Raw genomic sequence first — 25,805 nt, 5'->3', positions numbered from 1 at the left:
ATCACCACATGTTGTTTGGGAGGGTTTCAAGAAAAATCCTCCTCGCTCATCCAAGAACAAACTCCAGCATATTCAGGTGTCAGACACGACTGGAACTCCAAAAGGAACCTAGATCTGTGCCCACGGTTAAATATACCGCCGGATCTTTAATGTTGTGGGCATTTTTTTTCTTTTGCTGGAGGTCCTGGACATCTTGTTCAGATACATGGTATCATGGATTTTAGCAAATACCAACAGATAAAAAATCAAAACCTGACGCCCTCTGCTAGAAATCTTATAATGGGCTTTCATCAGGATGACGATCCAAAACAAACATCAAAATCAACACAAAAATGTGTCCCTGGCCTGAGCACAAAACGGCCTTTCTCTGACCTGAACCATATAAAGAATGAGTGGGTTGAACTAAAGCGCACTAACATGGATCTGGGAATCTGAAGGATCTGGAGAGATTCTGTATGGAGGAATGGTCTCTGATCTCTTGTCAGATGTTCCTCAAACTCATCAGGCATTAAATGAGAAAACTCAGAGCTGTTATATCTTGGGAAAATGAGACTGCAAAAATATTTAATAAAAGGTTGCCAATAATTATGGCCAACGTGTTTTGGTGAAAAACATTTATTTCAAATGGAATGTGATTTTCCCCACAATTTATATTATTTTACTTCAATGAAAGCTTAGTTGTTTTTTTTACTCTAAAAATGCAGTCCCTTGCAAAGCATTGCAGGGAACTATAGGTCCACCGCCCAGTTAGTTGTCAACAAAAATGATTCATGTAGTCCCAAAACAAAATAATTAAATAAACTTCAGTTTTAAATACATTAGGTCGATTGAACACAAAGAAATTAAGTTGTGAGAAAATATGTTACTTAAATTAAACAAAGGCAGACATCATTGAATTAATTTTTGTGAGTGTACAATATAGGGAACCATGGGCGCAAAACATGGTTTGTTTGATGTTTTAAGACTGAAAATTCACAAACCACTATCGTAATGTTAGCTAGCTAGACAACATTGACGACATATTCAACCAGCCCAAAATTCTCTCTCATTATGTGTTAATTATCACTGGTGTCGGTTTCACAAATACCAAAAACAAAGTGTACTTTCATTTGTTTTTTAATAATAGTCCCTAAGACAGTGGTCGGCGGTATCAGGGAATGTTCTCTCTATGACTCTCAGTGGGTGTTTCTGTCAAGTGAATGAAGCATTGTCATGTTTTCCTGTCTCTGGAACAGGTGTTTGTTCACCGCTCTACTCTTCTCCATAGTGTGAGCAGCTGTGCCTGATCGCTGTGCATCCCTCAGCTGATCAAAGCATCTCTATGTTCGTTTGGTGCTTAGACAAATCGAGCGTTGATGAAGTAAACTCTCTCTTTCTCACGGTGGGTGGAGGGCGGTGCAAGCAGATAGATATCTATTCAACCTGCATGTCTTTGCCCAGAGAGATTAGATAAAACTCAAGCTTGCGATCACCGCTGTAATTCTCAGAGACGAGATTGCTGGTCTGATGGACCGTTAAGAGTGAATCAATATTTAATCACCTGGTATGAGAGGATGACCTGCAAGGCCATGGGAAATGGAGGCACATTTGAACAGTATCTGTCAGATTTGAGGTCTTAGCATGTTCATTTATACATCCATAGTTATTTTTCATCAATAAAAGTTGTAAAAGCAAAAGTATTATCAGCATAGAAATTTTAGTTAAAAGTTCTATAGAAAAATACATGAGCTTGTCATGACTGAAGCAACCAGAGCAATGTCACATAATAATGTAGTGAAAGGAAGTGTGCTAATAATCTAACTCTATAATAGAGAGATACCTCCTAAGAGTACACCGTTGGTCATATTATGATGCTTGTACTCGTTCAGTTCACTTGAATAGTTCACAGTATCTGTGTCTGTGCCACATTGAACGTTAGTTCACCGGACGTTACCGGAAGCTAGTGATTACGGTTTATAGATGTATAATTATAAATATTTTTCTTACAAAACACTTCGCTTCAGAAGGCCTTTATTAACCCCCTGGAGCCGTATGGATTACTTTTATGATGGATTGATGTGCTTTTTGTGGCTTCAAAAAACAAAACAAGGTACCATTCACTCCAATTATAAAGCTTTTTTTTAATATAACACTGATTGTGTTTGGTTGAAAGAAGACAGTCATATACACCTAGGATGGCTTATGGGTGAGTAAATTATGGGATCATTTTAATTTTGGGGTGAAGTAAACCTTTAATTTAAACATCTATAATTATTGTTCATAAATAAATGTATGAATAAATGCATGCAAAAGTCTGTGACCACTAGTGAAATGTTTTTATTTTGCATTTTAAAAAATATAGGCTATTATCAACATGAAGATTTGAGTTAAAAGTTAAAAAAGAGAGACTTTTTCAATTTGAGAATGCATTTGATTCATCCATCTCTTTTTTTGTTGCTAAAAGTATTCAAGCTGCATGAAGTTCACACACAAGTTTGTGTCTCCAGCATTGATTTAAGATCCAAAGAGCATCTTGAGCTTCACTGGAAACAAAAGCATCTGTATGAACAAAGTCAGATGATCGATGCCACACATATATTTATTCAAGGAAGATTTATTCCAATATATTTATTGGAAGTTATAATTCCAAATTTAAAAATATGTATTTTTAATTAGGGATGCAGGTAATCATGCAGCATTAATTTTATTGGATTTGTCAGCAGCATTTGACACCATCGATCACCGGATCCTTCTGACTCGTTTAAAGCAGTTTGTAGGTATTCAGGGGACGGTCTTGAAATGGTTTGCCTCTTACTTGGAATGTATATCCTTTTCAGTGACGATTGGTAGCTATTTCTCTGCTCCAGCATCTTATTAGCTGTGGGGTCGGTCCACAAGGGTCCATTTTGGGTCCAGTCCTGTTTTCATTGTACATGCTCCCTTTGGGAAGGATTTTTAAGATGTATGGTATTTCTTACCACCTGTATGCAGATGACACTAAAGTTGAAGGAAATAAAGCTGTGGATGGCTGAAAACCTTGTTCAACTGGATAAAAAAAACCCTGAAATCATTGTTTTTGCTCGCACAGCTTGTAGCCTAAATTAAACAATGTCTTAGGCCCGTGGAAGGGGTACCTGCAGGATCAAGTAGGAACTTGTACTTGTACATTCGTAAACATGGATGTTTTTATGTTTTGTTCTGTTGTTCTTTTGCTTTCTATTGTAATGTACAGCACTTTGGAACTACTGTGTAGCCTGTAAGGTGCTATATAACTAAATAAATAAATGACGAATGAACGATAAAAATATATATCCAAAAATCCTCTCAAGAAAAATCTTTACAAAGCAAAAAAACAACAACAAAAAAAACAAGAATTTCGAACCTGGCTTTATCCAATGTTCAGAGTTCTGTTCTGGGAATGTTTGTAAATGTGTGCATATTTAAATAGAGTGTGCTTCATTTGCATATTCAAACATAACATTGCAGAAAACCTGTAATACAAAAACAATTGACTTAACGTACTGTGATTTAATCAACTGGGGGAAGTATGGTGATGTGTCACAGTTAACAATTTTAACTTATTCATGGTGTCTTGTCTTATCTGAGGCTAAGGGGCACAATTAACCATCATTTATCAAGCAGTCTCAGACTGACCAAGTTGACAGAAAACAGTAGACCATGTATTAGCCATATATTGATGCACATCACTATATTGAGATCAGCTTTTGAGGCGCTATGACATCACACATGTGAACGCGCTCACAACCAACTATACACATTGATCGATCGCTGTAATCAGAGCTACTATCTGAGAGCGGTTGGGGGCTGGATGCAGGCGATCGCTGACGTCCGTAGGGGAACACACCTGTGACTGTGCAGTCAAGCTGAGAGTCACAGTAGTAGACAGTAATGAACTGCATTACAGAGGTACTCGGCAGCTGCACAGAGCGTAGGAGGTGAGGGAGGACCATAGACAAGGACTGAAAATGAGGGGCAGAGAAAGGCAGGCCAGAAGAAAGCCAGAGTTAAAGTGATGAAGAGTGAGGAAATGAGAGAGGCGAGAGCGTGAGAGAAACTACAGACCCAAAAGAGGAGATTAATAGAGTAGAATAAAGGGGAAGTAAGAAAATGGCAGAGGCTCAGTGACTCACTGCTCTCTGGCATTGCTGTACTTATTAATCAGCCTGATCTTTGTCCCTCAGTCTGGACTGAGGCCCTGTCTTCAAGTGCTGGCCTTATGGAAAAAAGAGCATGTTCAGATTGTTCAGATCTCTGAATACCAATGACGACCAGTTAAGTTGAGAATTTCCACTGGACAGTGCTATGTGGAACCGATTATTCCCACAGGGAAGTGTTGGTTAAGAAAATGTGAATTTGTTCTGAATCAATTCAATTTCACAGGCTGAAATACTAAAAACTTTCACCCAAAGGCGATACCAGTGTTGTTACTGTTAACTAAAACTGTTAAAAACTCAACTAAAACTGAAATAAAATAATTTAGCCAAATAGAAAAATAAAAAAACAGAACTTATAAAGATGACAAAGGCACATAAAATTACTAAAACTTAAACTAAATCAAATCCACTTTAAGGCAAGCCTCCAAGGTTGGCAAAAAAGTGTAACAAATTTATATCAATGGGGGAGAGGCTTCACTATGCTGAATAAACTGCTTTTATTGTAAAACAGCTTATTTAATGAATCGACAGTGTGTCAGCCAATATTCAACGTGTTTGTCATTAAACATAGTTTTGGATTGAGACCATTTTGATTCAGTTTATGACACTTCCCATTATTTCTATGTATATATCAATCCACAAACAGTGATTGAATTTCTGTCAGAGTTGTGCAAAAATCAATGAGATGATCCAAGTTGAACATTACGCAGAGGTTGGTATCTCCCAATCGCCCCTCTGCTGCAGATCTGGTTGTCTATCCCCTTGAAAGCACATCACATCTGACTTTTAAACTGCCACGACAAGTCACACTTTCATCTGAATGACCCGAATATTCTCCAGAGGAAAAGATTATCTGTCAACAATGTAAATTTCAGTCTGTTTCTCATTCAAAGCTCAAGTATGGCTCTGATGATGTTTGGTGCTGTTTGCTCCTTTTACTCACCCTTTTGCTCTTCCAAACCTGTATGAAAAAAGAGAACAAAAAAGAAGATAGTTTTAAGAATGATGGTATTCAAACACTTAAGGTTACCACTGACTTCCATTTTACGCACCACGTAAAATAAAAAAGACATTGCCTCAAAATATCTTCTTTTATGTTCTCCACAGAAGAAAAGGTCATACAGGTTTGGAACGACATGACGGTCAGTATACCTTTAAGCTTTCATAATTAGGCTGGTTGGACTGTTCTGAGACTGCAAGGAAAAGCTTCATAAGATGGTCAATAGGATGAGGAAGAAACCTTGGGAGGTAGTAACACGCAGAAGGTGATGTTGCTCTTAAAAGAAAAAACTTTTTTTGTTTTGCCATGCTATTTCTATGAGTTGAAAATGAGCCGAGTTTAAACAGTTTGACACCTCTATTAATACAGGCATCCGTAGTTTTTTTTTGTTTTTTTGTTAAAGGAAGGAGTTAAGTGTGAACGCAGCCCATTCCTGTCACCAGGAAGCCTTGCAAAATGGCAGAACACACACCACACACACACACCACACAATGATGTATGCACCCCATCCTGCTGTCAAGACACCTGAGACTCCTGCTTTCATGATCCCAATAACTGCTATGTGTCTCCTTCCAAACCAGTGACTCTCAGCCAAACAAACCTCACATGGCTGGATTCATCTCAGTCTTTGGATGAAAAAAGGATAGATGGTCTGAGGCCACACAGAAAATCTAAAATTTGTAATAAAAATAAAAAAAGCTAAAATTTGATTTACTGGTAATATCAAAATGAAATAAATTGCATTACACAAAATTAAAAGAAGATCATTAACAACCCTTAAAAGGGCTGATTCTGTGCTGTGTCCACCCCTAAAACCAGACTGAAATATTTTTCAAATATTATTCTTTGTTAAGAAAATGGATATTGTTTCAGCACAACTTTTTCAAGTATTTTAGACAAGCCAGGCAATCAATCACTTTATAAATCAGGAAAAAAAAAAAACAACAACAGCCAGAAACATTTTTAGGAATACATTTATGTAGTTTTGGATTTGCATATGCTGAATAAATTAATGTAGATGCAAGCAGATGACGTAAAATAAACACAGTAAATCAGATATTTTCATTTTCAGATATTTTCATTCCGTCTGAAATTATGTTATGGAGGCTAAATAGACCAAGCTCTTGAAATTGACCAGTGCATGAAAAAACTATAATTTTGCCTATGGTCTTTTGCCATAAGCAGAGAAATGTTTAGATAGCACCACCAAGACAAATCAAAATGTGTCACATAGGAAAGGAATCTATGGATGGCGTACAAATAGTTGTATAATCTTGGATAGAAGTATTTAAAAATTACATAGCTTCCATGATTGAAAGAACACGGGAGTCTTTTAGTCATCAATGCCACATTAAGAATAGCAACTGCAGCAAATGATTTATATAGGTAATATGTCTAATCTGTTGTTCATTAAATCCCCATTTGGTCTGTCAGATGCTCTTCTAATGCAGTTCACCCTTGAACCAGATGGACCATTTTAATGTCTCTGTGATGGGATACTGATCTCCCATGTGCATTGTTTCAAAGCTTTCTTCAGTTAAATGCACAAAGCATCTTACTCATATGAGATATGAGTAAAATGTATATTGTCATTTCCCCAATGAACAACTGAATACAGAATGAATAGACAAAATTAATAAACTAGTGAGAGTGTGAAAAGTGTGTTTTGAGAGTTTATTTGTAGGAATAATTTTTTTCCTAAAATGGTTGTGTGCATTCAAACGTGTGCTTCGAGCATGAGACCAGAGTAGCTTGTGGGTGTATGGATGCACACAGAAAATAGTTCAAACCAGCAGGCACAGAGAGATTATGTAAATACAACTTCATGAGCGTTCAGCTTGTTTCTCAACTGCACAGCGCTTTTTTCTGCACATTTGTTGCTCACTGGATGATGGATCCGAGAAACACGGGAAGTGCCATTTCTTATAGTGCCTCTCAGGGCATCACTGTTCAGATCAGAGCTGCTTTTGGGAGAGGACGGTTATCGTTCTGGGTCTCAAGGGGGAAGTACTTAACAGCCACTTAGATGATTCATCTCATTGTATGCTCTGAAATTAGACACGTAAATTATCAACATATTTGCAGCTTGTTGTTAAAGTCTTTTTCTGCATGGCTGCACATCTTCAGAATAAAAAAAAAAGGTAAAATCTTATTAAAAGCTAGCCGTGCCATAGTAGTTGACTCAAACTGTATGCGGTGATGGGCCCTTCTGTTCAGCTTCTTTTGTGAGGCCCTGGGAAATAGTCTGCAATCATTTTCCCCTCATGAATGTGCATTTTAGCTGTCTAAATGTATCATAAAGGCTGTTAAAGGGAAAAACTTGAAGCTTAGAATGCTAAAGCCACTGCCCCCGGTGGCACAAACCGAGCAATAAAAGTGCTATTACTGCCATAAACATCTGATTGCTTCCACAAATGCAGTCGATTATGTAGCAGCGAAAGGACCTCGATTCCGCTGAGATATTGATAGCATCAATCACACAGCGAGTCGATAGGTTGACTTTACTCAGCTGTCACGGCAGATGCAAATCTCATAACTGGCCTTTCATTGCGATCATGTAAAAAAAGTATTTTAGTTTCTTTGCTGAGCAGCTCTCCTAACTCTCCTCATGTATCTTGATTTATGTTGTTCTTGTCGCACAAGCACTTGGCTACTTGTCAAGAAAGATGGACGAACGCATTAGTCGTGCTTTTTCGCCATATGAACATCCACTCCATCCTTCATCGGTGAGTTTAGGTCACTGGGGAACTGTTGCCGTTGTTTATTTGTTTTTGAAGTGAGCCCACAGCGCTTGAGTCGGTTAAATCCCAGGCGCGGTAACAGGTAGTGTGCCCTGACTCTGCCTTACTGAAATATTTAGCTGTGCTCCAGGAACCAGCAGTAAATCTTGTTCCCAGTTACAATTGTGCTCCCGTCATGGCTGTTTACCTCACAAAAGAAGAATGAGTATGAGGCAGAACACAATTACTTCTGCAATAAGATTTTCCCTTGCATCATGCGAGTTCATAGATAGCGAATCCCATTGAGAAAGAAATGGAATTAAAAACTTGACTTGTGAGAACAAATGGCTGTTATTAAAGGAATTCATGAAGCAGTTGGAAATAATAAGATGCTAATTGCTTAAGTTTATTCAGTGTTCTGTTTGATCTTTGCCTGCATACCCCTTATCAACTCCTCCCTATATGTTCCTGCAGGCTCCATTGAGGCTTGCTTAAGTCACCTGCTGAAGCGAAGAGCGGCCGGATTCCTCCGCAGCGATAAGATCGCCGCCCTCTTCACCAAGATCGGCAAGGTGAACACCACGGCGAGTGAGATCTGTCGCAAGGTTCAAGAGCAGCTACAGCAGCAGGCCGAAATCACCAGGTCTGACTTCTTATTGTGCGCAAACTATGCCCAATCTAATTGAAGTTATTATTATTTATTAAACAATTTTCTTTTCAGCTGATATCACCTTGGCCATGTGAGCTATTGGTTAATCATAGTGTACACTATCTCTTAAAGGGATAGTTCACCCAAAAATGAAAACTCTGTCATTAATTAATCACCCTCATGTCATTCCAAACCCATAAGACCGTCGTTCATCTTCGGAACACAAATGAAGATATTTTTGATGAAATCTGAGAGCTTTCTGACCCCTCCATAGACTGCAACGTAATCACCACTTTCAAAGTATTCTCGTCGCTTCATAAAATTAAGGTTGAACCACTGTAGTCGCATGGACTATTTTAACAATGTCTTTACTACCAGCGGCCATATCACCCTGTAGCCCAAGACTGGTTGCCCACTGAAGCTAAGCAGGGTTGAGCCTGGTCAGTACCCGGATGGGAGACCTCCTGGGAAAACTAGGTTGCTGCTGGAAGAGGCATTTGTAAGACCTGTACGGGGTGCTCACCCTATGGTCTGTGTGGGTCCTAACGCCCCAGTGTAGTGATGGGGACACTATACTGTCAAAAAGCACCGTCCTTCAGATTAGACGTTAAACCGAGGTGCTGACTCTCTGTGGTCGTTTGAAATCCCAGGATGTCCTTCGAAAAAGAGTAGGGGTTTAACCCTGGAAAATTGGCCTCTGTCCATCATCATATGGCTTCTTAATCATCCCCATATATTCTTATTGGCTTCATCACTCTGTCTCCTCTCCACCAATAAGCTGGTGTGGGGTGGGTGTTCTGGTGCACTATGGCTGCCGTCGCATCATGCAGGTGGATGCTGCATTGCACATTGGTAGTGGTTGAGGAGATTCCCCCCTTTCCATGAAAAGCGATTTAAGTGCAGAGAAAAGCGCTATATAAATGTAACAAATTATAATTATTATTATTATTACCTTTCTGGGTCTTGAAAGTGGTGATTGCATTCAACACGTGCTCTAGAAAGTTTCATCTTCGTCTAGTGTCTGCCCTATTTTTCTCCGTAAGTTATGACCAATACAAATGTCTTTGTATTCTTTTAAACTAAAATTGCGGCTATCTCATTACCCCTCACACAAGATTTTTTTGTTGTTGTTCCGTCTTTTTAGTTTCGTTTTCTACTGTGAAACAATGGCCTGGGCCAGGGTTGCCATCTTGTGAAACAAATGATTAGTGAAAATTGTGTGGCGCGCATAGTGTACTATTCTGGTGACAAAATTTGTGTCACGCCCACTGTACACGGACCCTCACATATGCACAAAAACCGAAGTATGCTTTGGGCTTTAGCCTTGTCGAGTCCCCCTTTTTATAACTCCGGGGCCCCCTTAGGGGTTGTGTCTCCCAGTTTGGGAAACACTATCATAGCCATATAGCTTTTGCTTTTGACTAGGTACTCCAGCCTTTCTAAAATCTGGTTACCAAGGAATAATGTAACAAAGTTTACGGAAATAATGTCATGTCACCCTTATTTATATAGCGCCTTATACAATACAGATTGTTTCAATGCAGCTTTACATTTACATTTATTCATTTAGCTGACGCTTTTTAACAAAGCGACTTACAATTGCTATATTTCAGAGGTCGCACGCCTCTGGAGCAACTAGGGGTTAAGTGTCTTGCTCAGGGACACATTGGTGTCTCACAGTGGATTCGCACCCTGGTCTCTCACACCAAAGGCATGTGTCTTATCTACTGTGCCATCACCACCCCCAGAGGGTGATCGACAGGAAAATAATACAGTGATCGACAGGAAAATAATAATTAATGATGCAAACAGAATTCAATTCTGCTGTAAATCAGCTCTAAAAAAGACAATTGTGTCATTATTCATCTGAAGTCAGTTCAGTGTTGATTTGGTAAGGTTCAATAACAGTGAAGAGATGGTGCAAAATTTGCCAATTATGAATCAGCATATTAGGCTGCCCAACATACAGCAATGATATACTTTACTTTTAACAGTCTCTTATTCTGCTTATTATTATGAACTGTAAGTAGAGTAAGCCATAAACTGGAACTTATCATATCGGTGATATAAGCAATACTTTTTGACTGATAAGGAGTTGAGACAATGATGAAAGCAGGAAGCAGATCACATCTGGTGTGTGGAGAGGGATGATTTGCTGCGTTGACTGGCTCTGCAGCACTCTAAATGAGGGATGGTTTGGGCGGATGCTCCAGGGCTTCGGTCAGCTTCTTATTTTCCAATTAACTCTCCATTAGCTGAGCCACATGGCCAATGTGTCACTCAAGAGTGGACCTCTCTGGTATAATAGTCACAATCTCCAGGTGATGTGGTCAGAGATTAGTTGAAGCCACTTTGGTGTGTCAGTACAGTAGCCACACACACACACACACACACACACACACACACACACACACACACACACACATTTAAAGCATTATTGTGTAGTGCTGCTAGTCACATGATCTGCGGTGTTCCCTGCCTGTCCATTTTAACACCCCTCCCCCACCACACACACTGGGTTACTCACGTTGCCACAGCAACACCATGGTGTCCCCATTGCTAGAGCAGCAAGATGCTCGGTGGATATTGAATACCTCTACTGCAGCGATTCAGGGCTCAAATTCAGATCTAATAGAGCAACTGCATGTCATTAATTTCTTATATTGCACTCTAAACACATTTGTACTTCAGTGGGGGGTAGACCCCTGGGGGAGGGGGTGCCAGAGTTATAAAAAGGGAGGCATGGCAAGGCTAAGGGATAGTGTACAGTCAGCAGATTGTTATATAAAAGAAACCTTGTCAGGGTGATACAAGACCCCACTGCGAAATGATCCCGCTTATTATGTGGCTACTTGCCACATAAGTAAATAATTGAACACAAAATATTAATTTGACATATTTTATTATCTCAAGATGGCTTACAATGCCAGTTGTTCAGTTGTAGCGGTTGCTATCATGCAAATAACAGATTGCTACATGTGAAGAATCAGAATTGATTATTTCAAGAAGCCGTGTAAAAATATAAAAGAATGATGCATGGTTCTGCATGGCCAAGTTTGTAAAAGGACTGCCAGTGCCAGGTAAACGCAAGGCAGGCGATGAATCTACTTTAAACGTAACAACTATCAAAACAATGTGTCTAGATATGACATGAATGTTGTGACGCGACAAAGACAAAAAGAACCCATAATAATCAATGATGCTGTCTACACTGGATGTGGCTTGGCGCAACAACAAATTCCCGACAGTTAACTGATATATTTCATTATATTCCCATTATATTTATTTATTCATTTAGCTGACGCTTTTATCCAAAGCGACTTACAATTGCTATATTTCAGAGGTCGCACGCCTCTGGAGCAACTAGGGGTTAAGTGTCTTGCTCAGGGACACATTGGTGTCTCACAGTGGATTCGAACCCGGGTCTCTCACACCAGAGGCATGTGTCTTATCCACTGCACCATCACCACCCCGTAATATTTCTGACATACTCCAAATTTTTGCACAACTTCTGACATAAAGGACAAATAGATTTGCTGTATAACTGTGATAGGGTATAGCTGCTGCCTGGAGATCTCCAAATTAGAAATAAAAAAGCTTACATTATAGTATCATATGTTTATTTTATATATAAAATACTAGTTGATTTATTGCTCATCCCTATTAAATAAATAGATACATAAATAAATACATGGATATTATTTGTCAATTACCTTAAAGCTAATCGACCAAGCAACAAGACAAACACTGCAACAATATTACAGTTTGCAATTTAAGTTAAATTTTCAATTGTTTTCTTTAGCTAACATATCTGTGTGTCTCTTGCAAGTTTGTTGTTTGTTTTCTTGCTTTATAAATGGAGACTCCTGTGATTGTAGTCATCTATCAGAAAGTTGCAATTGTGATGAAATACATGTTGGCATGAACAATGGTTAAATATACAGTTTAGCTGATGTTATACAAAAATATGTGCAATTTGCGGATTCGATATGGATTCACTTTATTAATAGCCTCTGAAGCTGTTCTAGATGCTCTGCATAATTGTTTTTTTTTTGGATCAGGAAAGCAGTTTCATCTCCAGAGCATCTGCATAGCTCATCAGGTTCATGGATTTATTTGCTTGTTTATACTGAATGTCCACCGCTGTGGCCAACACTCACACATACAGTGTAAGTGGCAGGCCATTATGGGATCAATGCTTATGTAAATCAGAGAAGATGAGGGCTTGGTTGCATAGGCAGCAGACTCATCCATCTCTGGTGAGCCTGCAGCTGTGGTGTAGTGTGATGTCCGGGCTGGAGGGAGATTGATGGCTGCGGGGTGTTATTGGCTTACACCCCATGATGGACTCCCTCAACATTACAGCAGTCTTCCCAGCTCTCCACAGCCTCCGAACGGATCTCAGAATGGCTGGCTTAGTCACAGAAACTGTCTTAAAGGAATATTCATTTACATTTACATTTATTAATTTAGCTTAGGAATAGCTGAGGAACCAGGAATATTCCTGGTTATTTAGTGATAGTTTAAGTGATGATGTGATAGTTCACCCTAAAATTTTTCTTTTACTCACCGTCATATTGATACAAAACTTGTATGATTTTCTGCCTTTCGTTAAACATAAAACAATAATTGAAGAACTGCTTTTCTCTATACAATGAAAGTCAATGGGGTCCAAAAAAAGCAATAAAAAATATAAATATAAGACAAAGTATTTTCTTTTTTGTTCCAAAATATTGTTTTCCCCTCAAACATGCTGATCTCCACTAGGGGTTTTTCTAATATTTCTCTTTTATTTTTCCTGAACAGCTCTATTCAATCTTAGCTTTCTGTTCTAACTAGACAGTGCCCTAAAGCAAGATGTTTTTTTTTTCTTATCTTCTGTGATTTCTTTATTTTCTCCAGGTGCAGCAACAACTCTCTGTCACCCTAGAGCTGCCGTTTGGTTCTTAGTGAAAACTAACAGTGCTTACTGAATACTGTGATGTAATCTCAGCCAAAACATACAGTAGCATTCAAAAGTTTGGGGTCTGTAAGATTTATTTCATTTTATCAGAGAGACTTCTTATGCTCACCAAAGCTGATTTTATTTGTTCAAAAATACAGTAAACAAAGAAATATTGTGAAATATTATTACAACTTAAAATAACTCTATTCTATTTGAATATATTTTAAAATATAATTTATTCCTGTGATGCTAAGCTGAATATCAGCTTCATTACTCCAGTCTTCAGTGTCACATAATCCTTCAGAATTCATTCTAATATGCTGATTTGCTGCTCAAGAAACATTTCTTATCATCAATGTTATTATTTTATTATTATTATTATTATTTTTGAGAAACCCTGCTTTTTTTATGAATAAAAGTTCAAAAGAAGAACATTTTATTTGAAATAGAAATCTTTTGTAACATTATAAATACAAAGTTCTGTCATAAAACTCTAAATGTCACCAGCCGATAGGTCCTTGACCCAATCTGTTTGCAATCACATCATTCTCTGTGGGTAACAGCTGATTGGTTCCCGCTGTATCACCACCAAATGAGCTTGCTGCTCAACATTCAAATACTTGCCTATCGTTTGCTTAGCAGTTTAGAGTGTGCTTTCAGAAACCCTCCACAATTTTCCCAGCTTTCATGTATGCTTGCACAGCAGCAGCATGTCTTTCTTGCTCACAATAGCGTGTAATGTATTGGCAGTGGCAAGTCCCGTACTTGCTCTGCATGCAACAGCTATAATCAACAGCAGTAGCAACCAAACACATTAACATTGTCATATTCATTACCATACCAAACTCTCAGAATTGTCATAACAGAAATGCATTTGCTGCTACTTTAGGTCAATTCATTACGTCCTTGCCGAATTAAAGTATTCATTTCTTTTGAAAAAACGAAAATCTTACTGACCCCAAATTTTTGAATAGTACTGTAGTTATTATTGCAGGGATTTTGCCCAAAAATACTTTTCAGGAATAAGAGGAAATACTGTTTTTGATGGGTTGAGTGGTCTGCATGACAGATGATGCAATAACTCTAATCTTAGATGTAGTCTTTTATCTGTGAGATTGATCTTTTTTAATACGCTGAGGTGAGTCTTTTGGGATGACACATGCTCTGCCCCCGTCATTGTGTAAATGCGTGTGTGTTGTCTTCATTGGCTGAATGGCCTGGCGGGTTCGAGTGGGCTTTGTGACTGCCACTGGCCCTCCTGCTCTGTTGCAGATGAGAGCCAGGTCATCCTTTTGAGATGCTGTATGGAGAAGTATAGACGCACAAACACTTAGAAACCCTTACTGACAGGCACAGTCATGTTCCCTTATGTGTCTCTTGCTTCGTTCCTAAGACCAGACAATGTAAGGGATTTTTGGAAGGTTGTATGAGGATAAACAGAAGCACAAAATGAGTGAAGGTCTAGTCACGACAAGTCTTTGTAACTTTTTTCGAGATTTTTGTCTTAAATTCATATAATGTTTTGGGAGAATGTCCAAGAAAAATTGCAAATTGGTATGCAAAAATGTGTGCAAATCAATGCCATTGTTTCATTTGGTCACATCAGACTTGATTTTATCTATGTTCTTATGTTAAGTGAGCATTTTTGTCATATTCACTTTTGATCTTGTGTGTGAATGTGTTTGTCATTGCTTGTCTCTCTCACAGGAGGACTCAGAGCACAGGACAGGAGGCCCTCAGGAGGCAGGGCTCCTCTGCCGGACGAGCACCTCAGCCACTCTCCGCACAGGCCATCAAGCACATATGGGTCCGCACGGCCCTCTTCGAGAAAGTCCTGGACAAAGTTGTGCAGTATATTGTGGATAACGCAAGGTAATAATTAGCATCAGTACTGCCTGTATTTAAATTCAGCTTATTATACTTTATTTTTTTGGGGATTCAAATTGAATATCTATTTTTTTTGTACTGTATATAATAATATTGTGATCAGGGGCTTTTATCTTTTAATCAGTCCCGGGGCACAGGCCCTCCATCAAAAAAAGTGTGCCTATATTTTGATACTCTTTTATACTGTTTTGGATATAAATGGATATAATTTGTCTGACCTATAGTACAGAGTCACATAACTGCTGCTTCATCATTTACAAAATATAGAAGACATCGTTTTGTGTGTTTTGTTTCCTACGGTACAACGGATTGTATGTAAATATCTACCTCATCCAGTGCTCTTTTGGTTTTCTTTTAAAATATCCTGTTACTTTTTCAGTTTGAGAAACCCTTTCGAACAACTCTGTGCATTAGTGAACAGTCCAAATAAATCAAACCGACCTTTTTGCAAACCTGTTTGATCGATTAGAACAAAAGAGATAATTATTTACGAATCTGTCATCATTTGTTCTGATTTCAAACAGCTGATAGCTGATAATCTGTCCTGCCTAAATATTCTGGCCACAAAATAACAATTTGTTCCAAGATTTACTAATACTTCAGCACTTTTACTAATTTATTACCTTGTTTTAAGTAAATTGTGCACGTGACATCATAATTTGTGGTAACACTTTAGTTTAGGGTCCAGTTCTCACTATTAACTAGTAGCTTATTAGCATGCAATATATTAGGATATTGGCTGTTTATTAGTTCTTATAAAGCACGTAGTAATGCCTTATTCTGCTTGACCATATTCTACATCCCTTAACCCTACCAATACCTAAACTTAACAACTGCCTTATTAACTATTAATAAGCACTAATTAGGAATTTACTGATGCAAAGTCATAATTAATAGTAAGTTAATAGTGAGCATTGTACCCTAATCTAAAGTGTGACCTAATTCGTTCCCTTGTTTTACCAAAATGCGGCCATGCTGTAATAATTATGTCACTTGTTTTAGTAAAATCAAAACAAGAGAACGAATTAGGACAACATGGCCAATTATTAAGTCATAGGAACAAATTCTTAATTCGTGGTTATGATTTAACTAAAACGAGAGAACTAATTAGTAAATCGTGCCCACGGTTATTGACCATAACATTAATATAATTATCAGCTTATTGATATCAGCCAGAGTTTTAATATCTGTGCATGCCAATAAGTTTTTGTTGTAAATAATAGTGGCCGCATAGCATGCATTGCATATAATGCATTGTTCCTCTTTCTTATTCATATTATTATTTGCAGGCTTGGCATTTCTTTTTTGTCCATAGCAATTATTTGGACTGCCATATGAAGCTTGTGAAATAATAATGGGTTATTTCTTCAGCTTTTGAAAGAGGTCACTGGTTATTGACATACACATTGTGTGTTTGCTGTTGGTGTGTGTTTGTAGTAAGTATTATGAAAGGGAGGCCCTCATACACGACTCTGTGTTCGGCCCTATACTGGCGGCACTGCTGGGTGAGTTTTGCTAAACTTGTTAATCGAAAAGATATATAAAATATTAAAGCATTAAAATGTTGTCAGCATTTTCATTATTTTATTATGATTCACTGTTGTATCAAATTACAATTTGTTTTGTGTGAAATCAATATTCTTTCATCTATAGTTGGGCCTTGCGCTCTAGAGTACAGTAAGCTTAAGACGTCAGATCATTTCTGGACGGACCCGTCGGCCAATGAGCTGGTCCAGAGGCATCGCATCCACGGGGCCCACAGGGGCCAGGAGGTGTCGCCGGGACGCAGGCCTGCACTTGGGGTGAGAATATCATACATATATGGGGTGATTGTTCAGTATGTTTTGTTTAAGTAGGTCAATATTAGAGTAAAATGCATAAATATCTCATATTCATGGTACTTTCCTCAGATCCGAAAGCGTCAGTCCTCAGGAAGCATGTCTGAGGATAAGTTTGCAGCCTCGGCGAGAGAGTATGTCGAATCCCTGCACCAAAACTCACGCGTTCACTTGCTCTATGGAAAGAACAATGTACTCGTTCAACCGGTAAGACGGTACACACACACACACATACACACACACAAATGCATTTACAAGAAAACTAGTTAAATTTGCATCTACATTTCTTTTGATGGTTGTAACAAAACGGATTGATTGTAGATCAGTGTATCTCATCTAATCAATACAATGGAGCTAAAAGACGGCTGGTTATAGGAAGTGAGCCACAGTGGTGATCTACTAGTCAAAATTTGTTCTTCCCTTGTGTAATGAATGGTCAGATGGATCTGGCTCCCTTTATCCCTGGCATTTTTAGCTCTGCTGACTTCCTGGCTGATAGTTGTGAACTGGAAAAGGCAGACTGGATTAGCCATTACACCACATTAGATTTGTCATCAAATGAGTCAGGCACAGGCTGGATGTGTGCATGAAGAGTGTCTGTGAGATTTGCAACAGTGACTGATGTAACTGGGCACAGAGAGTGCTGGGTCTGGCGAGGACTTGTAGAAATCAATAGTGTTAACGTCCCTTGCCAAAAGGATTGCAGTGATTCGGGTCTAATTGGATTTCTGTGTGAAACCTGATGCATTTCGCAGTTCTCATCATCACAGTAAATCGTCAGAAACATTTTATTTATGTCACTCTGTTGCTTATTTCACTCCCTTTTCTTTCATTATGTTATCTCACACCTTTTTTCTCATTTTCTTGTTAACTTGTAAACCTAGAAAAATGTGTAAGGCTGCTGATTTTACGAGTTATTTTTATACTTCCTGTAAGAGGAATCGGGGAAGCCACTGTGTTTTATTGAATAGACTTTGTTCTTTGCAGAAGAAGGACATGGAGGTGCTGCGTGGTTACCTCTCCCTTCATCAGACGGCAGAAACACTGACGCTGAAGTGGACGCCCAATCAGCTGATCAATGGCACTCTGGGAGACTGTGACCTGGAGAAGAGGTAAAATATACTGTATACACACACACACACACACACACACACACACACACACACACACACACACACACACACACACACACAGGGGAAAATCAGGGAAATTATGTCATCAGGTAAAACGGGCCACAAGAGCTTGAAATTATTTGAGATTGCCAATCACTGCAAATAATTTTGCCCCTACTCGGTAGAATCTGTGATTGTTAGGTCGGGCAGAGAAACTACATTTACAGAGGATTTACAGGAAAAGCATAAGATGATTGTCCTGATATGCTGATTGCTGGATGTAATGATAAGGTTGATATGTTTGTGAAGAAGAAATAGACATCTGAATGTGTGGTATCAGGAATGAGATTAGCAAAGTAACCTGATTGATTTTATAAAAAAATACTATTTAGATTCTGGTCTATTTTAATAGGGACAAGGGAGAATTTGCACTCTCTGCCTCTTTCTCTCTGTTTCTTATTTTTCTTTTTTTTTCTTCTTTTTTTTAAAAATCAACCTCTATCCCACTTTAGTATTTATTGGGACTACGCTTTGACTGTGCCTTTAAGACAGATCGTCTGCCTTCATTGTCACCAGCGCCGTGAGTCCCCTTCCTATACATTTGGCATATTGTTATATTATATTATATTATATTATATTATATTATATTATATTATATTATATTATATTATATTATATTATATTATATTATATTATATTATAAATATTAACATTTGACAGATTGTCTGCTTCAATGTAGCACATATTTTTTCAGTAACAATTATTGATTTAATTCACATTATATTAATGATTATTATATTACATTATATTCTATTATATATTCTATTCTATTTATTATACATCTTTTAAACCGCTTGTGCTATGTAGGGTTGCTGGTGTATTATATTATATATTATATTATTTAAAAAAATGATTGATGTGAATTTCTCTTAGCGGACTGTGGTGGTACTCTGGTGTTAGTAAGTCAGGATGGGATCCAGCGTCCTCCTCTGCACTTCCCTCCTGGGGGCCACCTGCTGTCGTTTCTGTCCTGCTTGGAGACGGGTCTACTGCCCCGGGGTCAGCTGGAGCCCCCCCTCTGGTCCCAGAGGGGTAAGGTGAGCGTTTTACTGCAGCAGTTCTTAAAAACATCAGGTAGCAGAATGTTTAGATGTGTCAGCAGCATTTGAACCTTCCACACTCATTCATTCTCATTGCCAGTGATCTACTGTTGATCCCCTCACTGCATTGTTCTGCATTCTAGCTTTCTGCTTGTTGACGCATTGCAAATTTATTCCATGATCTTTATTTGCAACCTGAGTTTAGTTTGAATATGACTCTGTGTGTTTGCTTAACAGGGCAAAGTCTTCCCTAAGCTTCGTAAGAAGAACAGCACGGCCCGTTTAGTAGATCAAGACGTGGATGGAGAGGAGCAGATCGCTGCAGACTATGTGTTTCGCATCGTTTATCCTGGGCACCGTCACGACTCAAGTGAGTTTCAGCCAAAATGTGCCTGACCTGTTCACATCTGTATGTACATCCAACTACAGTGACCCCACAATCATTAAACACTTAAAAGCCATGCATAAAAATGCATGAATCTTTTTGCATTATATTTCAACTTTTAAGTACTCACGCATCCTGTTCAGCCAGACCTGATTTCCTGGATGTGTGAACACTGAAGAGGGCTGTATCAGACACCATCCCCGCATATCATTGTTGTCTGTGTGTTGTGTTCTCACTTTTTTCTGGAACATAACAGCCGTTGTGGAGGCTGCTGGGAGGGATTCAACGTGGGTATTCAACGCAGCCTTTAGATTTTCAACTGTTTTTGGGATGACACTGCTCCTTTTTATATCTGTGTATGTTTGCACTGCAAAAGAAAATCATTTTTCATGTCAGTGTATTTGTCTTGTTTTTCAGTTAAAATATCGAAGCATCGAGATCTATTTACTCGAGAAGCAAAAAGTTATTAAGATTTGTTTGCAGAGAACATATATTAAATTCCATCAAATAAATAATTGAATTTTTTTAAATAACAAGAAACGAGAAAAAATGTAGAGTGGGACTTCATTTCGTCTATTGGGAATTAATTGCATGGTTGTGGTTTGCTATTGGTTGATCTCATGTGAGTGACAGGTTGCCAGTAAACACATCTTCAGAGAAGAGAAGAGTTATTTTGATTAAATATTATGTCACATGAATAAAAAAAAAATACGTGCATGAATAAATCATTTATGATAAATACTGAAACATTCCATAATAAAACAAGATTTTTAATTTAAAAGCTTAAAATAAGGCAAAACACCCTATGTAAAAATACATTTCAATTCAAGATGTGTTCTCTGACAACCGGTTTTAAAGTCGTATCTTATGCGATTTAACTTGTTTTAAGGATGTTTAGATATTTTACTTAAAAATAAGACAAAAGTACCGATTGAAAAATGTTTTTGCAGCGTGTGTGAGTGGAATGTGACTTTGCTTCAGAGGCGGGTGCTAAACTGTGTTCTTTTATTGCCCAAGCAGTCACTATAAACTACCACCACACCACGGGCAGTCGTGCGCCCTCTCTGGACGACGATGAGGAGGAGGAAGATAGACTTCACGCTATGATCTCTATGATCTGCTCACGGAACCTCACAGATCCTAATGTCATGAAAGGTTTTTATCACCAGTGGCCCACTTCATTCTCCCTTCCTCCTTTCATACATCCTCTCCTCCCACTTTTCTTTCCATCCCAAATGTTACCTGGTCCCCACAAGGAGCAACCCAGCAGTGCGGCCGGTTGTCGGTCAGTGAGGGCAGATTGAGACACAGTAGGCGTCTCAGGCGTCATGGAATGGCTTTGCATTCCATTGATATAAAATATGCAAAAAATCTACATGTAGTATTTGAAATAGATGTTAGCTAAATGAAAAGTAGATGAACACCACAAGATCATACTGTGCTAGTGATGGGAAAGTGTGTAGTAAGATAGTATGGCAGTTTTGGGTCAGACTAATACATGCACCCTATTGGAATTGTTCTGTTTATTATTGATTAAATTTTCATTATATCACAAATATTATATTATATTATATTATATAATATTATATATAGAATTTATTATATCTATTTTTCAAACCGCTTGTGCTAAGTAGGGTTGTGGTTGTGTTGCATTATTATTAATAATTAAATTAATAATAACGTTTACATTTGGGGTTGCAAGCAAAGTTTACACGTATGTGTGTGAGGTCAGTGCACATCTCTCCCCTTGACTCACTCTCCTCCACTCTTTTCCCTCCAAGCCTCCGTTGCCGTGGGTTACCTACTCTAACCCTTTTCACACTCAGGAGAGCTTCCACTGCTCTGCCACGTTGTCACACTACTACTCTGTCCTTGTCCTTTTTCCTTCTCACACATACACAGACACAACCTGACTGACCTAGCAGGTATATTTTTGGCGGTTGTGGAGTACAGACTCCTCACCTGAGCGCTTTCCTCCTCTCTGCACTGTTGGGCCTGACTGTGGTGGCCAGGCAGCAATGCTTCCAATGATTTGCTATATTTTTCCTTTTGCACTCTTTGGTTGACATGAGTAAGTTCTTATGAGAAGTCTTGGTTATTTTTGGGTTCTGTATCTTTATTTGGTTTCACTGCCAAACGCTCAAGGGCTTTGCATGTCGAATTTGCAAACGTTGTGTCTTATATTTTCTTTATTTTTTTATCTTTGCAGCGAATGTGCTCCACTGCTTACTTGTCAGAACTGTCTCCTTCCCTTTATTAATTCTCTCTTTTCCTCTTTGGTTTGAGTTGTTGTCGTTGTCGTCGTCGTTGTTGTTTTGATGTTCCTCCTGTGTTGAGCCGGTTTTCTGCAATGCTGTTCACTGTAATTCTTCACTAACTGCAGTCACCTTTCATTATATCAGTTAGGTCCTGTGGGGTTCTGGTGTAGTAGACACACGAATCGTTCTGTGAACGCGTCGCCCATTCGATCATAGCCTTATCAAAGTCCTATAGCTCATGTGAGACTTCTAGGGACAGAGATTGAATACGTGCTCTCCATCCACTTTTGTTATTTTGGTTACAACCAGGGAAGTTACTGTGTATAGCAGGTCACCAGCTCCAACCTGAAGAATTAAGGTGAAGAGCATTTACGTTTACTATCGACTCTTTTGGTTCAGTTGGTTCACTATCACATTTTATACTATGAACAGGATACATTTCTCTTCTTTATTTGTCTTTATTTTTGTCATGGTTCAATCTGATGCATCCAGCATGGTAGGAATGGTTACTGTCTGTCCTTCTATATTCCTCTCCAAGCTCTACCAGTGCCTGGCTTGATTTGTGACACTGTGATTGATTGATCGATTGATTGGCAGGTCTCCTGGCATGGCATCCCCGCATCGTTTTACACCTTTTCCTTCTGTTCATTCATAGATGCATGTTTTTTTTATATATACTTATACTTCAGGTTTGCTTTGATTTCATTATCTGTGTTTAAGGACATCTGGTTAATGCCATTTCTGACTGGAAGAAATATCTGTAAAGAAAAGTACATCTAAATTGGGGCTGTCAATTAAACATGTTAAATATGTAAAATAAAGCAAAATTTGTCTAAGGTAAAGGGAATAAAGGGATATCATAATCGAGACACGCTGAATTACTTTAAACTAGAGATGCTGTCTTAAAAACGTAGTGCTCATGGCGTGAGATGCTGAAAAAAACAGCGAGACTTTACACTACTGGCGTGAGTTTGTACATATGCCGAAGTTTTAAAAAACCATTGCCGACATAATGCAAGTCATATAATCGGAAAGACTTATGCCCAACGATATGAAAATAAACATTATATTGACACTGTTTATAATGTTTCTTAAAAACCTATTTACTCATCTGCCACAATAATTAAATATCTTTAAATTAAGTAATTATTTTGAATTAGGGGATGATTTCTCAATCGAAGTGCATAATTGCATTTATTTTTGTTTCATTAATCAATATATCATTTAATGAATTCATGTAATGAATATTTGATTGACAGCCCTAATCTAAATACCATCCAAAATTTTAAAAATGTATAAATATATAAAACATTCAAATCAGATATATTTAAATGCAGTTTAGGATGCATTTAACTCTTCCTTAATGATCTCATGGTTGAGCTGATGCCTGTAATTCAGTGAATCTGAGGCTTTTGAGCTGAATATGGTGTTTTATGGCCATTCTATTCCAGCTGTAAGAGCTTAATTTCTGGGATTTGAAGTGAATTCCCGTATGGCATCTTTCCACCGTACAACAGCTTCAAATTGTAGAGTAGCTCTGAGAGGAAAGAAAATATCTATTTTCAATGCTTCTAATATTAATACTAATATATCTTCAAATGCAGGTTACTAGAGCAGGTTTCATGGTTGCTTATTCATCTCTTATTTCCTGTCTCTCTTTCTCTTGCTCTGCTTGTTCCGCTCCCACGCCCTTGTAGACCACGGGGACATGATGGAGATGCAGGGTTTTGGCGGCAGCCCGTTGTCATGGCAGCAGGGCGAGTACACCAGTCATATGTCATCTTGTCTGTCCTGCTCCACTGGGGGCAGCAACGCTTCCGTCGAGCTTCCAGCGAGCTGCACCTGCATGCATGACCGGTGAGTGAGAGACCTTTTACACTTCTGGCCCTGGGGGTCATTTATTCCTGTGATGTCAAAGCTGAATTTTCAGCATCATTACTTCAGTCTTCATAGTCACATGATCCTTCAGAAATCATTCTAATACGCTGATCTGGTGCTCAGAAAAACATTTCTTAGTATTATCAATGTTGAAAACAGTTGTGCAGCTTAATATGAATTGTGGAAACCGTGAAACATTTTTGGAATAAAATGGCAGACAACTTTGTCTTGTTTAGAATTTAATGCATGTAAATTCATGTAAATGCGTGCAATTCTTTAATTTTTTCACACTTTATATAATATTGCAATTTTTACTGGAAATGACGCACAATAAAGTGACATTTTTCTTGGTTTTTCTTTGTTTCTTCACACGTCACATGTCTCATTTTTCATCTTAAGATTTTTACTGATACTTAGTGAACTATATTCGCAGTAATATTGTTGATTGTAATGAGAATGATGCCACAACTGACAGACAGTCAATTTGTGTAAAGATTGATATAAACCACACAGTAAAAATTTTAATTGTTTGTTTATTTTACTCTGTTATGGTTGTCAATAGATTTTCTTATTTGAAGATAATATAAAATGAATACATAAACAGCATTTGAAAAGTAGCAAAAACAAATGATGAAGGCATAACCATAAAGGCTAATGAGTGCATAATATATAGAAAGTTCTGTCATGAAACGCTAGATGGCGCAGGCTAATATGTCCTTAACTCAATCTGCATTTACATTATCTAAAGGGTACAGCTGATTGGTTCCTGCCATTTCATAGTCAATGAGCTTGAATACTTGCCTTAGCATTGCAGCACACTTTCAGAAACCCTACACCTTCCCCAGCTCCACCTGTATAGATCTGCTACAGGTAATTCATGTATACTGTACAGCAGCGTGTCGTGTATGTATTGGATTGCACGTCCTGTACTTGCTCTGCAGCAGCAGCATGTCTATTCCGCCAAGACCAAACGTATCAACATTGACATTCCTATTACCATACCAAACACTCAGAGGGTTGTCAAGACAGAAATACAGATTGTATTTTGGCTTGCATATTTTTTTGCAAAAGCATCTGACTAGTCTTCCTGTATTGAAATATGTAATGGATATTTTCCTTCTGTGTCTAGTATTCCACTGAAGATGCTGTGCCAAAATATGAAGAGACAGATTGTGTCTCGAGCGTTTTATGGCTGTAAGTCCAAAAGAATCTGTGTAATCATTCATATGAATTAGTATAATAAACCCTCAGCTGTGCATAAAGTGCTTTAATGCTCGTTTTGCCACTTTCTCGTTTGTAGGGCTGGCCTACTGTCGGCACCTGTCCACTGTGAGGACGCACCTTTCAGCACTGGTCAACCACAACATTGTCCCTCCAGAAAAGCCCTGTGAAGCCTCTGGAGGGCTCAGCAAAGATGTGTGGAGTAAATATCAGAAAGATTGTAAGGTTAGCCTAGTACTCTTCAGCTCCAGTCACTAGAGGGTACTAGCGGTCAGTGTCACGTACCGTAGGTTGCTGTAGTCCCACTGTCTCCATCTGTCCCGTATTCTCTCTTGCCAGAATTATAAGGAGCTGGAGCTGCTGAGGTTGGTTTACTATGGAGGGGTGGAGCATGAGATCAGAAAGGAGGTGTGGCCATTTCTGCTGGGACACTACAAGTTTGGGATGGACAAGAAAGACATGGCTCAGGTCAAGAAGTTCCTAAAACTTTCTAGTGTGTACATGGCTTTTGACCACCCTTGTGAAAAAGAAGTACACTTTGGCATACCTTCAAAAAGACTGGTACAAAAGAATAAACATTCAGTGTGAGCTGGATGTCATGTTTTCAGTCACTTAATTGCATTATTTTTTTTTAAATAATAATCAGTAATAATAATAA

At 38.4% G+C, this 25,805-nt stretch overlaps 1 protein-coding gene across 4 annotated transcripts in view; it reads left to right on the top strand.

Annotated features, from left to right (window-relative positions):
- The window catches only part of sgsm2 (small G protein signaling modulator 2), a 53,856-nt gene that overhangs the window by 18,314 nt on the left and 9,737 nt on the right, over positions 1-25,805 (top strand). Inside the window, exons 3-16 of one of the 4 annotated variants that reach the window (XM_077208602.1) lie at positions 8,349-8,517; positions 15,176-15,340; positions 16,793-16,860; positions 17,009-17,157; positions 17,266-17,400; positions 18,181-18,305; positions 18,818-18,885; positions 19,239-19,402; positions 19,643-19,775; positions 20,811-20,945; positions 23,746-23,905; positions 25,056-25,120; positions 25,227-25,372; positions 25,487-25,615. In XM_077208602.1, coding sequence (XP_077064717.1) covers positions 8,349-8,517; positions 15,176-15,340; positions 16,793-16,860; positions 17,009-17,157; positions 17,266-17,400; positions 18,181-18,305; positions 18,818-18,885; positions 19,239-19,402; positions 19,643-19,775; positions 20,811-20,945; positions 23,746-23,905; positions 25,056-25,120; positions 25,227-25,372; positions 25,487-25,615 — 1,811 coding nt within the window. Of the gene's footprint in view, positions 1-8,348; positions 8,518-14,708; positions 14,771-15,175; positions 15,341-16,792; positions 16,861-17,008; positions 17,158-17,265; positions 17,401-18,180; positions 18,306-18,817; positions 18,886-19,238; positions 19,403-19,642; positions 19,776-20,807; positions 20,946-23,745; positions 23,906-25,055; positions 25,121-25,226; positions 25,373-25,486; positions 25,616-25,805 lie in introns of those variants that run through there. The other 3 variants (XM_077208600.1, XM_077208604.1, XM_077208603.1) reach the window with 3 other exon arrangements.

Source organism: Siphateles boraxobius, unplaced genomic scaffold (assembly GCF_051911475.1).
Source record: "Siphateles boraxobius isolate OS27281-9 unplaced genomic scaffold, OSU_SipBor_1 6, whole genome shotgun sequence".
In the NCBI taxonomy this organism is placed as follows: Eukaryota; Metazoa; Chordata; class Actinopteri; order Cypriniformes; family Leuciscidae; genus Siphateles; species Siphateles boraxobius.
Note: the sequence above shows the minus strand (reverse complement) of the source record. Positions and strands in the feature narration are given on the sequence as shown.